The sequence below is a fragment of the Danio rerio genome, chromosome 4 (genome assembly GCF_049306965.1).
Source record: "Danio rerio strain Tuebingen ecotype United States chromosome 4, GRCz12tu, whole genome shotgun sequence".
In the NCBI taxonomy this organism is placed as follows: domain Eukaryota; kingdom Metazoa; phylum Chordata; class Actinopteri; order Cypriniformes; family Danionidae; genus Danio; species Danio rerio.
The window spans coordinates 37,684,391-37,699,464 of record NC_133179.1 but is presented as its reverse complement, the minus strand read 5'-3'; the positions used below and the strand labels follow the sequence as shown (position 1 = coordinate 37,699,464).

Below are 15,074 nucleotides of genomic sequence, written 5' to 3'. Positions count from 1 at the left end.
AGAGAATACTACAAGCGAATCCAGATTTCAGCGTTTGCAGATGAGAACAGCTCTCAGGTAAACAATAATCCTCCTTAGACACGTAAGTTATTGTTGTCGAGCGTCGCGTACACTGTTAATCCACACGTGATCCAGATGAGCTCTCACAGAGAGAAAATGAAAACGAAACTTAACGGCAGCAAACTATAAAAGCAACACTTCACGCTTCTTTTGCCAACACAACGTGGCGTCTTTGTGGTGTAAACACGGTGACACAAATGAATATTAATGAAGGTGCACAATAGAGCGCGCTGTCCAACCTGGACCATACGCTACTTGAAAACTACAGACCAGTATCCCTGCTTCCATTCATGGCCAAGATTCTGGAGAAAGTAGTGTTCAATCAAGTTCTGGACTTTCTTACTCAAAACAATCTCATGGACAACAAGCAATCCGGCTTTAAGAAAGGCCACTCAACTGAGACTGCCCTGCTCTCGGTCGTGGAGGATCTCAGACTGGCTAAAGCAGACTCTAAATCATCAGTCCTCATTTTGCTGGACTTGTCAGCTGCTTTTGACACTGTCAACCACCAGATCCTGCTATCTACGCTTGAGTCACTGGGCGTTGCGGGCACTGTTATACAATGGTTCAGATCTTACCTCTCTGACAGGTCATTCAGGGTGTCTTGGAGGGGAGAGGTGTCCAACCTACAACATCTAAACACTGGGGTACCTCAAGGCTCTGTTCTTGGGCCACTTCTCTTCTCCATCTACACATCATCTCTAGGACCAGTCATCCAGAGACATGGATTCTCCTACCACTGCTATGCTGATGATACCCAGCTATACCTCTCTTTTCATCCTGATGATCCCTCGGTTCCAGCTCGCATTTCAGCCTGCCTGTTGGATATTTCACACTGGATGAAAGATCATCATCTTCAGCTGAACCTCGCAAAAACGGAAATGCTTGTAGTTTCTGCCAACTCGACTCTACACCATAACTTTTCAATCCAGATGGATGGGGCAACCATTACTGCATCCAAAATGGTGAAAAGCCTTTGAGTAACGATTGATGACCAACTAAACTTCTCTGACCACATTTCTAGAACTGCTCGATCGTGCAGATTTGCACTCTATAACATCAGAAAGATCCGACCCTTCTTATCTGAACATGCAGCTCAACTCCTTGTTCAAGCTCTTGTTCTCTCCAAACTGGATTACTGCAACTCTTTACTAGCTGGGCTTCCAGCTAACACTATCAAGCCTCTTCAACTGCTCCAGAATGCAGCAGACGAGTGGTCTTCAATGAACCTAAACGAGCACATGTCACTCCGCTGCTAGTCCGTTTGCACTGGCTGCCAGTTGCTGCTCGCATCAAATTCAAAACTCTGATGTTTGCCTACAAAGTGACTTCTGGCCTAGCACCTTCTTATCTGCACTCACTTCTGCAGATCTATGTGCCCTCCAGAAACTTGCGTTCTGTGAATGAACGTCGCCTCGTGGTTCCATCCCAAAGAGGGAAAAAATCACTTTCGCGAACGCTCACGCTCAATCTGCCCAGCTGGTGGAATGAACTCCCTAACTGCATCAGAACAGCAGAGTCACTCGCTATTTTCAAGAAACGACTAAAAACTCAACTATTTAGTCTCCACTTCACTTCCTAATCTGCAATTGCCTCTTTGAATATCACACTAACTGTACAAAAAAAAAAAAAAAAAAACTAGTAATACTTCCCTTCTTAGACTTTACAGACCTGAAACTTGCCTTTAGTACTTATTCATTGTTGCTCTTAGTTGTGTAAATTGCTTCCTTGTCCTCATTTGTAAGTCGCTTTGGATAAAAGCGTCTGCTAAATGACTAAATGTAAATGTAAATGATTGGTTTGAACCAAGCCTTACTCATGCATTAATGTATCACACTGTAAGAAGTATTAAGACTCACTCTGGCACAGACGCCCAGTCTGCAGGCTGGAATACACGCTATTATGTCATGACCATGACGCAGCTTCAAAAATTCGTTTCAAACACGAAGTACGAATTTGCTTGAAATAACGCAAAAACAACCAATTTACACTTTTTAGTGAAATATAGGTGTCCTAATAGTGTTTTTAGCAGTGTGGGACACATATACGACTGTCAACAGCTCAAAAAATGTGTTTTGGTGTTTCGTGACCCTTTAATAATATTTTGGCAAATTGAACCAAATGAACAAAATGACTCGAAAAAAGATTTGTTCATCTTGATGAACAAGACTCAAAGATCCGAGTCAGTAAAATAATCCAAACTTCCCATCACTATTGAGTATGCGAAATTCTGTTGTACGCCACTGCGAAAAGGGGTGGGATTAAACAAGATGATTAGACATGAATGGTTTCTCTCCAGTGTGGCTCATGATGTGTTGATTAAGGTGTGATGATTGGCTGAAACTCTTCCCACACTGAGGGCATGTGAATGGTTTCTCTCCAGTGTGGATCCTCATGTGTTGATAAAGGCGTGATGAGCAGTTAAAACTCTTCCCACACTGACTGCATGTGTATGGTTTCTCTCCAGTGTGGATTCTCATGTGTTGAAAAAGGGTTGATGAAAAGGTAAAACTCTTCCCACACTGAACACATGTGAATGGTTTCTCTCCATTGTGGGTCCTCATGTGTTTATAAAGGTTTGATGAGCGGTTAAAACTTTTCCCACACTGAGTGCATGTGAATGGTTTCTCTCCATTGTGGATCCTCATATGTTGATAAAGGTCTGATGAGCGGTTAAAACTTTTCCCACACTGGGTGCATGTGAATGGTTTCTCTCCAGTGTGGATCCTCATGTGTTCATTAAGGTATGATGATTGGCTGAAACTCTTCCCACACTGACTGCATATGAATGGTTTTTCTCCAGTGTGGATCATCATGTGTAGAGTAAGGGATGATGACTGCCTGAAACTCTTTCCACACTGAGTGCATGTGAATGGTTTTTCTCCAGTGTGGATTTTCATGTGATAGTTAAGGTGTGATGATTGGCTGAAACTCTTCCCACACTGAGTGCATGTGAATGGTTTCTCTCCAGTGTGCATCCTCATGTGTAGATTAAGGGATGATAATTGGTTGAAACTGTTCCCACACAGAGTGCATGTGAATGGTTTCTCTCCAGTGTGGATCCTCATGTGGTGATTAAGGGATGATGATTGGCTGAAACTCTTCCCACACTGAGTGCATGTGAATGGTTTCTCTCCAGTGTGGACCCTCATGTGTTTATTAAGAATGTCTTTTCTTCCAAAACTCTTCCCACACTGAGTGCAGATGAAACGATTCTTGTCTCTCCTTTTTAAAATATCATCAGTCTGTAAATGAGTTTTTTCCTCAATTTTGACATGATGTTCCTTTTCTTTACTCTCCTCATTCTCTTCAATTAGGTCTGAAATAAATGTAAAAAAAAAAAAAAAACTTTAGTTTTATCAAGTCTTAAAAACTCTTATCAAAAGCTGAAAAGTGAAAAGACACTGGAAACATTGGCTACACACACTGTAATTTTGATGCACATTAAATGTAAAATTAATCAGATTATATTGTGTCCATTAACGTGTACACATTTATGCAGATTCCATTCAATCTTTATTTATCTAGTGCTTTTATAATGTAAATTGTTTCAAAGCCGCTTAACATAGAAGTTATACTTTATGGATATGCATGAACTCTGCTGACATGGTTCTGGTAGATTATCAGTCAGATTCTTTACGTCCGCATAGCGCGTTCTACAGTGAAATCTAATTTTGCGGAGAAACCTTAATGCATCAGAGGATGGCAAAGAAGGGAGATTTACTCTTAAATTGATGAGGGTCTAGTGCCAGTGAATGTCCAGCATCTGGAACACCATTATTGTTCAGTTCCAGAACCCACAATAGTTGATTAATACACCAGATCAGTCTGACAAGCTCCGTGAAGAGGTGGAGTGACTATAAGCAGGGCTGGAGCAGGCTGAACTGCCGCTCTAGGCAGAGGACGATCAACCCCAACCCCAATGTGAAAACGAAAGTGACCGGTTATGAAAATGAAGTGAGGTGTTGCGGACCTCTTTTCCGGCACTCTATGCGCGGATATAACAAAGGACACGCGGGTGCTGAGGGAGGGAGGGAGGTGTCACGGACTGGCAGACACCGCCCTCTCTATTCTGCCACCCTATGCGTGGATATAACTGAGGACGCGCAAGTGCTGAGGGAGGGAGGTGTCGCGGACACTGCGCTCTTTATTCTGCCGCCCTATGCGCGGATATAACTGAGGACGCGCGGGTGTCGCAGACCTCAATTCTGCCGCCCTACGCGCAGATATAACTGAGGACACGCAGGTGCTGATGGAGGTGACGCTGACGCCGTCCTCTATCGTCTATGCGCGAATATATCTGAGGATGCGGGGGAGGTGTCGCGGACATAACTGAGGACGCAGGTGGTAAGGGAGGTATCGCAGACACCACCCTCTCTATATTGCCGCCCTAGGCGACCGGAATATGGAAGGTTCTAAAGGTACAGTTAAAAAAAATAATGTACTAGAATTTTCATCATTTAGAATGTAATAGGCAAATAACAGTCTGAAACAAATGTGTCAAGCGCAAGTATTTATATGCAAAACCTAATCAGAGAACCCGCGGGGGTTTTAAAAGCATTGAAAAAGTTTTAAATTTGATAATTTTAAATTAATGCTTTAATAGCCTTGAATTATTATACAAAGTCTTGGATTTCGTTACAAAGGTTTTAATTTATTCATTTTTTTTACCTTTCTAAGATTAAGTTCATACATTAATTGCGTAAAAACATCTATTATGTAATATTTTAATATGAGGAATAAAAGACTACAAATTGTCAAAACTCATTCCTAGGAACTTTACCTTTTTCACAACTTGTATAATTTCTAAAAAAGCTCTGCATCTAAATGCATAGATCTTTATAAACAAAAATGCATGCATAGAGTTATGATTTTAAAAAAATAAAACCATTTAAAACTGACCAATCGTATTTTTATTCATACATATTTAAATTTGTCTCTTGATTGTATACATATTTTCCCTTTATAACTAATACATATATCATCTACATATAATCTACAAAATATATTATTAACATTAACATTTACAATGTTATTAATTTTAATACTAAATAGTGTTACTGATAGTATACTTATTTGGGATACTCCTGATTCTCATATATGCTATTCAGATAATAGATTTTTAATACACACACGAAAAAACTCTATTGGATAAAAAAATACCCATCTCGTGTAAATCTTTTAAAATACCATACCTTTTGGTAGTGTCAAAGGCCTTTTCCTGATTAAAAAAAAACTGCTCGTATGTGTTGTTTTTTTAATAAATTGATCTCGTACAAAAGATTTTAATCATATAAGGTGGTCAAGAGTACTTTTCCCTTTTCTAAACCTACACTGATATTAATCTTCTGTTCTTTTTCTAAAATCCACACTAATCAATCATAATCATTCGTTCCAAGGCAACTGGTAAGTGCTATTGGACGATAATTATTTGAATGATCTTTTCCTGGTTTAGGTATTGGTATAATAATAACTTCTTTCTAAAAGGCTGGTATTTCTCCTGATTTGCAGATATTGTTAACCCGACAAGAAATGCCATCTAAAAAGGTTACATGCTGTTTGTCCAATCAGGGACATTGACAACATAAATATACAAATTACAATGTTAACCCGGGTTTGTGATTGTGAAACGTCTGTTAATGAACATCAGGTATAACATGAGCAGTGTGAAAGGAGATTACAGATAACACAGAATTCTGTTTATCCAGTGTTAGAATGGCCCAGGGTTAACAATATCAAGAGCCAAAAGCTCTAAGAATACTCAGCCTCAGCTCTCAGAATAAACAGAGCACAATGACAAATAGTGACATACATAAATTGTCAATCATATTATAGCAGTGACCCGATCTTATATGCTATTGCTTTAAAACTTCCAATTATATTACCTATTGGAGAAATGACCAGGAATATTAAACGATAGAAAACAGTCAAACTCAAGGGCGGACTGGCCAAAGGGACACATTTCCCATTGGCCTCATGGTCATCTGGCCTGCCACCGTTAACCTGGTCCGCTCTGCCCCCACTTATTATAAACATTGCGCTTCTCTCCCCAAAATTAATTTAGTAATAAAAAAATAATCCTTAAAGTATGAAAGTACAATTATTCAGCACATTACAAATGTGGTTCAGGAATACAGCATGTGTAGCTGCAGTTATAAACTGTTTACTAACGCTTATTAAGGTAGAGTTATTGCTAAATAGATAATGAATTCAGTTTTTGCTAATGCTTAATAAATGGTTTATAGTGTGTTGTTATTATAAAGTGTTACCGAATTATCTGTTGTCTTAGACCTGACTCATGGGCGAGAATTAATGCTATGAAGTCTTACCTCCCTGACTCTTTATCCCTCCTTTCTGCTTTATAGCAATGCTTAGACAAAGTAACACCATCGTCATATTACATACACTTTACATAAACTTTGCAAAACTCGCTGTGTGCCTACACTTCTGCACAAAAGGCTGTTAATTCTGTTTCATGGCACATAAGCGGCGCTTATTTTATTGGCGTGCATGCAAACAACCGGGATTCACACAGGAGCGTGTGTGAGGTGTGCGGGAATGTTTTTCTGTATGCATGCATCAGTTTGCTTTCACAAGCTTTGTTTTGTTTGCACATTGAGAATAACAAACTCGCACGTGTAAAAGATGCTAAATGTAAATGGCCCCTAATGTCTTTAATCTGGGATTGCCAAATAATCGCATCTCAATACTTTTACTAGGGGACATTTTTTTTAAGCTGCGTCACGGTCATGACATAATAGCATGTATTCCAGCGTGCAGACTGGGCGTCTATGCCAGAGTGAGTCTTATTACGTCTTACAGTGTGTTCAAACCAATCAGAGCGCTCTATTGTGCAACTTCATTAATATTCATCACTGTCACCGTGTTTACACCACAAAGACGCCACGTTGTGTTGGCAAAACAAGCGTGAAGTGTTGCTTTTATAGTTTGCTGCCGTTAAGTTTCGTTTTCATTTTCTCTCTGTGAGAGCTCATCTGGATCACGTGTGGATTAACAGTGTACGCAACGCTCAATAACTTACGTGTCTAAGGAGGAACATTGTTTACCTGAGAGCTGTTCTCATCTGCAAATGCTGAAATCCGGATTCGCTTGTAGTCTCCTCTTAATTGCTGGTGATTGTCCTGTCTCTACAGATTTGGTAAGTGAGCGACCAGTGCTCTTTGTTTATTCAGTTTGTTCGTATCGAATTAAGTTAACTATTGTGGAAACATGTTAGCACCGCATTTTGTGACCGGAATAACACACATGGCTTTCTGACGCTACCTGCCGTGTGCATCTAAGTTTCCGGGAAATGCGGATTTTTTTTTCTCTCATTCGTCGTGCGGTATCAAACATTGCATGAAAAATACACGCTTAGAGCAGTTCCTCGAATCAAATATCGCGTTTGTCGCGAGGGACATGAATGAATTCCCAGAATGAAAGAGCCAAACTGCAGTTAAAGTCCAACATTTAATAATTTGGCAAATAATTAGACTACAGATGTCCATGTAGGTTAAACACCATCACTTTCTCCTGTGTGTATTTTGACTGAAACTCGCGCGTGCCCAAATAGACACTTCCACACCCTCCCACTTTAGTACCTCCGACACTCCCCCCTAGACAGAGCTGGACACGCCCACTTTTCTGACTTTTTCCAAAGTAGAGGTGTGAAAACACCCTGCTGAAACGAGGGGGTTTCATGGCCCTTTAAACCAGGGTTTCTGCTGGTTTCACCTAGTTAAATTTAAGACTTTTAATGACCATCATGAATGAAATTTTAGACTCATAAAGGGCTAAGGCTAAAGAATTTTTCAAATGGCCCAGATTTTGTATTTGTCCTATCAAAAAATATAATAAAAAAATTATATTACTATTTTGGATATTCCTTAGCAAAATATTTTAAATGTTGTGTAAAAAAGCAAGCTTTACTTGTATCCACACACCTTTTTTTCAAAATAAACTTTTTTTTTAAATATTAAAAATGAACAAATGTTTTAAAAACTATAATAAACTAAATTTATGCACAACAATCTGTCCTGGTTGATGTCCTCAGCAGTAAATACATGGAGCACGTATGAACAAATGTTATTGTGAGGAAAATAATTACAACATCATGATACATAAAGTTAAAATGTCAAACCTTTTTGAATAAAAAATTTTAAGTTTGATTGAGATGGATTGTTGGTGATTGTGTGGGTTTTGGCCAGATTTCACAGCAAAATATAAACAAAGGAAAATAAAGACTTGTTGAAAAAAGAATTAAGACCTACCACACAACATTTCAGTAAATGTAAGACTTTTTAAGGCCTAAAAATTTGATTTTGGAATGTACAACAATTTAAGACTCCATGGAAACCCTGTTTAAACACAATAGCCCTGGTAATTAATCATTATGATAATGATGTAATTCTAATTCAGATACTATCTGTGAGAACTAGTAAGAACTACTAGAAACAAGAAACAAGGGAATTGTGATCAACGTGACATATGCAAATGGAAAGTACTAAGCCAACACTATCACTGTAATAGCAGATATCTTCTATGAGAATACTGTAGGTCAAATATCATCAGCTCAGTTAAGTTCTTAATTTATGGTTTTTGTTTATTTTATATAGTGCCAGTGCTCGAGGATGCTTTACAAACAGTAGGAGAACAAGAAAAGCAATAACCTTAAGAAGGTAGAGAAAATGGTAGACTAATAATAAATAAAATAATGAAAAACGACCAAGAACAAGTGACAAAAGAAACTCATACCTGTCTTTTTAATGAGTGCTTATGTGCGTAATAGGCAGCACATAATATATCTGAATGAGGATCAAATGACTGAGTTGGTCTTTGAGAATTAAAACTAACCTGCTTGTTCCTGTGGATCTTCATGTTTGACTGTGAATGTTTCTTCAATCTTCACATCTTCACTCTCCTCTTTAATAAACGCCATCTTTATAACAGTGTGGAGATCAGTCGCTTCAGCAGGAGTTTTTCTCTGCGTTTAGACACTTTATCCTGTTTAAAATGAACAAAACAATAAAAATGTTCTGTTTTAAATGAATGACATTATGCTATTTAATAAATTAAACCTTCATTAAAACGCTTATTACATACTTTACTGTTGCTTTATTCAAACTTCAACAAATGTTAATTATTTATTTTGTTTTATGTATTTTATTGTCTGCTTACAGCAACGTTGTAGATAGAGGTAAAGTTGGTTTTATATTCACACATTCAGACTTTCCCCTTAATAATATAATTTCATTATTTGCAAACTCTAAATAGTGAAATCATATTAGCAGCCAATGACTATCAAAGTACAACATTGTTCACAGTCAAATAAACAGTGTTAATGTAGTTTTAAAGTCACACTTGCATGCTAATTCCAATCGAATATTCAAAGTAACATGGTAAACAACATAGAGACCTCTAAATGAACAAATGCGTGAATATAAAACCAACTTTACCTCTATACGTTGTAGCACTCTTTTGCACAAGACAAGAATTTCCTCTCGGGGACAAATAAAGTTTATCCTATCTTGTTCAAATAATAGACCTTACAGTGAGTAAAATAATACTTCTTTTTTATAAAGGGTTAAAATAACATTGTCAACAGCAGGTACATCTAGCATTAAATGAACAACCTGAAATTTCAATCAGTCAGTTTACATCTGTGTAAAAACTTTAAAACAAGGCATGCACTAAATTCCAGGGGTTTCATTACCACGACGTAAAATGGGCGTGGCTTGGTCGGCGTTTGGGAAACGCCCCCTTAAAGAAAAAAACAATACTGAGAGGTCACCGATCATGCGCAGTACATGTTCTTTTTTAGCGCGGTCATTTCAAACCGGATGATTATGGATAAAGAACCTACCGCGGTGGATAACGAAGGAAAAAAACAATCATGCAGGTTATTTTTTTTTTGTTTTTATAATGTTATATTTTAAAGATTTCATTAGCAAAAACAGATGACCTCGTTTTACTCCGTTTTACTGTCTCTGGGCTTTTGTACTTCCATGGTAACGTAAACCAAGTAATAATGGTTGTGGTAAGATTAACCGTGTTTTTGTAGTTTAAAATATGGTATTCAGTCATGTTTAAACAAATAAATACCACATTTTTCTGTAATAAACCGTGGATAATTTTTCTTTCTCAATCTTAGTTAATTAACATAACTCATATTTATTTTCTATTTTTATTTAAAGTCATCATACCCAAAACAACTGAGAGCAGGACAGGTATCTGATGTTAACTAATATAAAAGTGATCATACATGAAACACCTGGGATCAGGACAGGTATCTGATGTTAACTAATATAAAAGTGATCATACATGAAACCCCTGAGATAAGGATGTTACTGTATATAAAAGTGATCATACATGAAACACCTGGGATCAGGACAGGTATCTGATGTTAACTAATATAAAAGTGATCATACATGAAACCCCTGAGATCAGGATGTTACTGTATATAAAAGTGATCATACATGAAACCCCTGGGATCAGGACAGGTATCTGATGTTACTGTATATAAAAGTGATCATACATGAAACACCTGAGATCAGGACAGGTATCTGATGTTAATGTATATAATATAAAAGTGATCATACATGAAACCCCTGGGATCAGGACAGGTATCTGATGTTACTGTATATAATATAAAAGTGATCATACATGAAACACCTGGGATCAGGACAGGTATCTGATGTTACTGTATATAATATAAAAGTGATCATACATGAAACACCTGGGATCAGGACAGGTATCTGATGTTAATGTATATAAAAGTGATCATACATGAAACCCCTGGGATCAGGACAGGTATCTGATGTTACTGTATATAAAAGTGATCATACATGAAACCCCTGGGATCAGGACAGGTATCTGATGTTACTGTATATAAAAGTGATCATACATGAAACCCCTGAGATCAGGACAGGTATCTGATGTTAATGTATATAATATAAAAGTGATCATACATGAAACCCCTGAGATCAGGACAGGTATCTGATGTTACTGTATATAAAAGTGATCATACATGAAACACCTGAGATCAGGACAGGTATCTGATGTTAATGTATATAATATAAAAGTGATCATACATGAAACACCTGAGATCAGGACAGGTATCTGATGTTACTGTATATAAAAGTGATCATACATGAAACCCCTGGGATCAGGACAGGTATCTGATGTTAATGTATATAATATAAAAGTGATCATACATGAAACACCTGGGATCAGGACAGGTATCTGATGTTAATGTATATAATATAAAAGTGATCATACATGAAACACCTGAGATCAGGACAGGTATCTGATGTTAATGTATATAATATAAAAGTGATCATACATGAAACACCTGGGATCAGGACAGGTATCTGATGTTACTGTATATAAAAGTGATCATACATGAAACACCTGAGATCAGGACAGGTATCTGATGTTAATGTATATAATATAAAAGTGATCATACATGAAACACCTGGGATCAGGACAGGTATCTGATGTTACTGTATATAAAAGTGATCATACATGAAACACCTGAGATCAGGACAGGTATCTGATGTTACTGTATATAAAAGTGATCATACATGAAACCCCTGAGATCAGGACAGGTATCTGATGTTAACTAATATAAAAGTGATCATACATGTAACCCCTGGGATCAGGACAGGTATCTGATGTTACTGTATATAATATAAAAGTGATCATACATGAAACACCTGGGATCAGGACAGGTATCTGATGTTACTGTATATAATATAAAAGTGATCATACATGAAACACCTGAGATCAGGACAGGTATCTGATGTTAATGTATATAAAAGTGATCATACATGAAACACCTGAGATCAGGACAGGTATCTGATGTTAATGTATATAATATAAAAGTGATCATACATGAAACACCTGAGATCAGGACAGGTATCTGATGTTACTGTATATAATATAAAAGTGATCATACATGAAACACCTGGGATCAGGACAGGTATCTGATGTTAATGTATATAATATAAAAGTGATCATACATGAAACACCTGGGATCAGGACAGGTATCTGATGTTACTGTATATAAAAGTGATCACACATGAAACCCCTGAGATCAGGACAGGTATCTGATGTTACTGTATATAAAAGTGATCATACATGAAACACCTGGGATCAGGACAGGTATCTGATGTTACTGTATATAAAAGTGATCATACATGAAACACCTGAGATCAGGACAGGTATCTGATGTTAATGTATATAAAAGTGATCATACATGAAACACCTGGGATCAGGACAGGTATCTGATGTTACTGTATATAAAAGTGATCATACATGAAACACCTGAGATCAGGACAGGTATCTGATGTTAATGTATATAATATAAAAGTGATCATACATGAAACCCCTGAGATCAGGACAGGTATCTGATGTTACTGTATATAATATAAAAGTGATCATACATGAAACACCTGGGATCAGGACAGGTATCTGATGTTAATGTATATAAAAGTGATCATACATGAAACACCTGAGATCAGGACAGGTATCTGATGTTAATGTATATAATATAAAAGTGATCATACATGAAACACCTGAGATCAGGACAGGTATCTGATGTTAATGTATATAATATAAAAGTGATCATACATGAAACACCTGGGATCAGGACAGGTATCTGATGTTAATGTATATAAAAGTGATCATACATGAAACCCCTGGGATCAGGACAGGTATCTGATGTTACTGTATATAAAAGTGATCATACATGAAACCCCTGGGATCAGGACAGGTATCTGATGTTACTGTTTATGATATATAAAGTATTTGACACAAAAGCCCTGGGATCGGGACAGGTATCTTAAGTTATAACAGTATTAATGTAATCTGAGAGGTAACTTAAGTTAATTTGTTTAATATAACATACACTGATTTCACATGAAACACCTGATCAGGACAGCTATTTTAAAGTACTGCATATAAAAGGCATTGGACACAAAACCCCTGCGAATACATACAGGTATTTGAATCAAACGGCTGTTTTCACAATCTGCGCATGATCCGTGACCTATGCAAATTCACATATAGGCCACGCCCACCCGATGACGTAATAGCGGTTACGCTGTACTGAAACCCCTGGAAAAAAGTGCCTGCCTTTAAAACAAACCTTTCTACTGTTGAATCACAGTGCGGGAGCGGCGCAGCCTAATGACGTCACAACACCACGCCAAAATAAAAGTCTTTTTTGTTTGTTTGGTTTTTTCCCCCTACTTACTCTTAGTCATGACCTATTGATACATTTCTCCCTCGTTTTCCATTTTATACTTTATCTGCTTTCTGTTTTGTATTTGTAAGACCATCACTATTTATGCTAATTGAAAAACAGCATTTACCCCCCACAAGTTCTTTGCCTTCAGGTAGGTTGGTAAGTGGTTGCATTTTCTTTAAACCTTTAAACTTTGCATTTCTTCATCCATAGCTTTAACCCATTCACTTGCATTCACTGATGTTACCACCTCTTTGTATATTTGAATGGGGAAACATAAAATTCTCCAAAATTGACTGCCAGGTTCCAACCTATAGTAGAAGCTTTTTTGGGCTACAGTCCAATTGTATAGAGGTAAAGTTGGTTTTATATTCACACATTCAGACTTTCCCCTTAATAATATAATTTCATTAAAGTATTATTTGCAAACTCTAAACAGTGAAATCATATTAGCAGCCAATGACTATGAAAGTACAACATTGTTCACAGTCAAATAATCAGTGTTAATGTAGTTTTAAAGTCACACTTGCATGCTAATTCCAATCGAATATTCAAAGTAACATGGTAAACAAGTTAGAGACCTCTAAATAAACGAATGCGTGAATATAAAACCAACTTTAAATCTATTCCAATTGTCAGGATAAAAACAATATTAATAACCAAATGAACAAACAAACAAACAAAAATCGTTGTAAAAAAGCTTTTAAAAGTTACTGAAGAACTTAATACAACGTTGAACAATGCATCCACACATGTTTAGATTTTAGATTTTATATTGTTAGCATTCAGATATTATTTGAGTGTAAAATGTGCAACTTACTTTTTCAGTCTTCAATAAGGGATGTTTTTTTTCTTTGTAGGTTGTTGTTGGTAATAATCGTAATGTAGGAATCAACAATCGTAGTTAGTCCTCCAAAGTTGTTCTCATACAGCTAAATAAGCCCATGAAACCTCTGTTAGGAACCTACACTGTTAAAAATTGTCCCGTTAATAAACAGTAAAATACTGGCAGCTGCAGTTGCCAGCAATGTACTGTTATTTTACAGTATGTTGCTGTAAAAATACATGGACTACACTGATATACACAATACTCAAGTGAACTCATTTTGCTCACTGAAAGCAACTGCCTCAACTTGGTCAACTGCTGAATGAGTTTATGAAGTAATGTGCTATACATGCTCAGAAGCATACTTATAATGATAACTTATTTTAGTTAGTTAGAAAAGTTCGGTTTAACTCTAATGTCTCATTTTTCACAACAGCACACATACATGTAAATCTGGAATCACCAGAGAGATTCTGACTGCATCAGCAACTAAACAGCCGCTATCTTTAAATAGAGAAACATGCAGAATAACATCAGCAGTTCATTGTTCATCTTTAACTCATACACTGGCTCTACTCTCCTCCACAACGGTGACAGGCAGAAGACATTAGCTTCAGGTTTTACAGTAAAATACTGTTTTTTCCTTGATTTAACGGTAATCTACTGGCAGCTGTGGTTGCCAGCAATCTACTGTTTTTTTACAGTCTATTTCCGTTGTGTAAATTAACAGAATATTACTGTTAAAATACATTTTTACACTGTGTTTTTACCTCTCACACCTTTAACCCTTTAAACCCCAGAGCATATACTTCAGTTTTTATTGAAGTGTCCACACTACTGAGTGTTCAAGAAACATGGAGCAAAGCTGAAGTAAATTCATTAATTAACTGACTAATTAAATGATAATTGAGGATTAACAATGAACAAATGAAGAAATACTGA

General features: G+C 36.9%; 3 protein-coding genes across 4 annotated transcripts in view; 1 reads left to right on the top strand and 2 right to left on the bottom strand.

The window, feature by feature from the left end:
• Nucleotides 1-15,074, top strand: part of LOC137491248 (uncharacterized) — a 697,259-nt gene that overhangs the window by 515,708 nt on the left and 166,477 nt on the right. The gene's annotated exons all lie outside the window — the stretch shown is intronic.
• LOC137491174 (uncharacterized) overlaps nt 1-15,074 on the bottom strand; it is a 293,575-nt gene that overhangs the window by 142,468 nt on the left and 136,033 nt on the right. The gene's annotated exons all lie outside the window — the stretch shown is intronic.
• On the bottom strand, nt 1,853-14,250 carry LOC103910749 (uncharacterized). The gene is made up of 3 exons (XM_068220236.2): nt 14,127-14,250; nt 8,914-9,063; nt 1,853-3,379 (listed from the first exon to the last, which is right to left on the bottom strand). Exons 2-3 carry the CDS (start codon nt 8,996-8,998, stop codon nt 2,322-2,324), a joined length of 1,143 nt encoding a protein of 380 aa, XP_068076337.1. The 5' UTR covers nt 8,999-9,063; nt 14,127-14,250; the 3' UTR covers nt 1,853-2,321.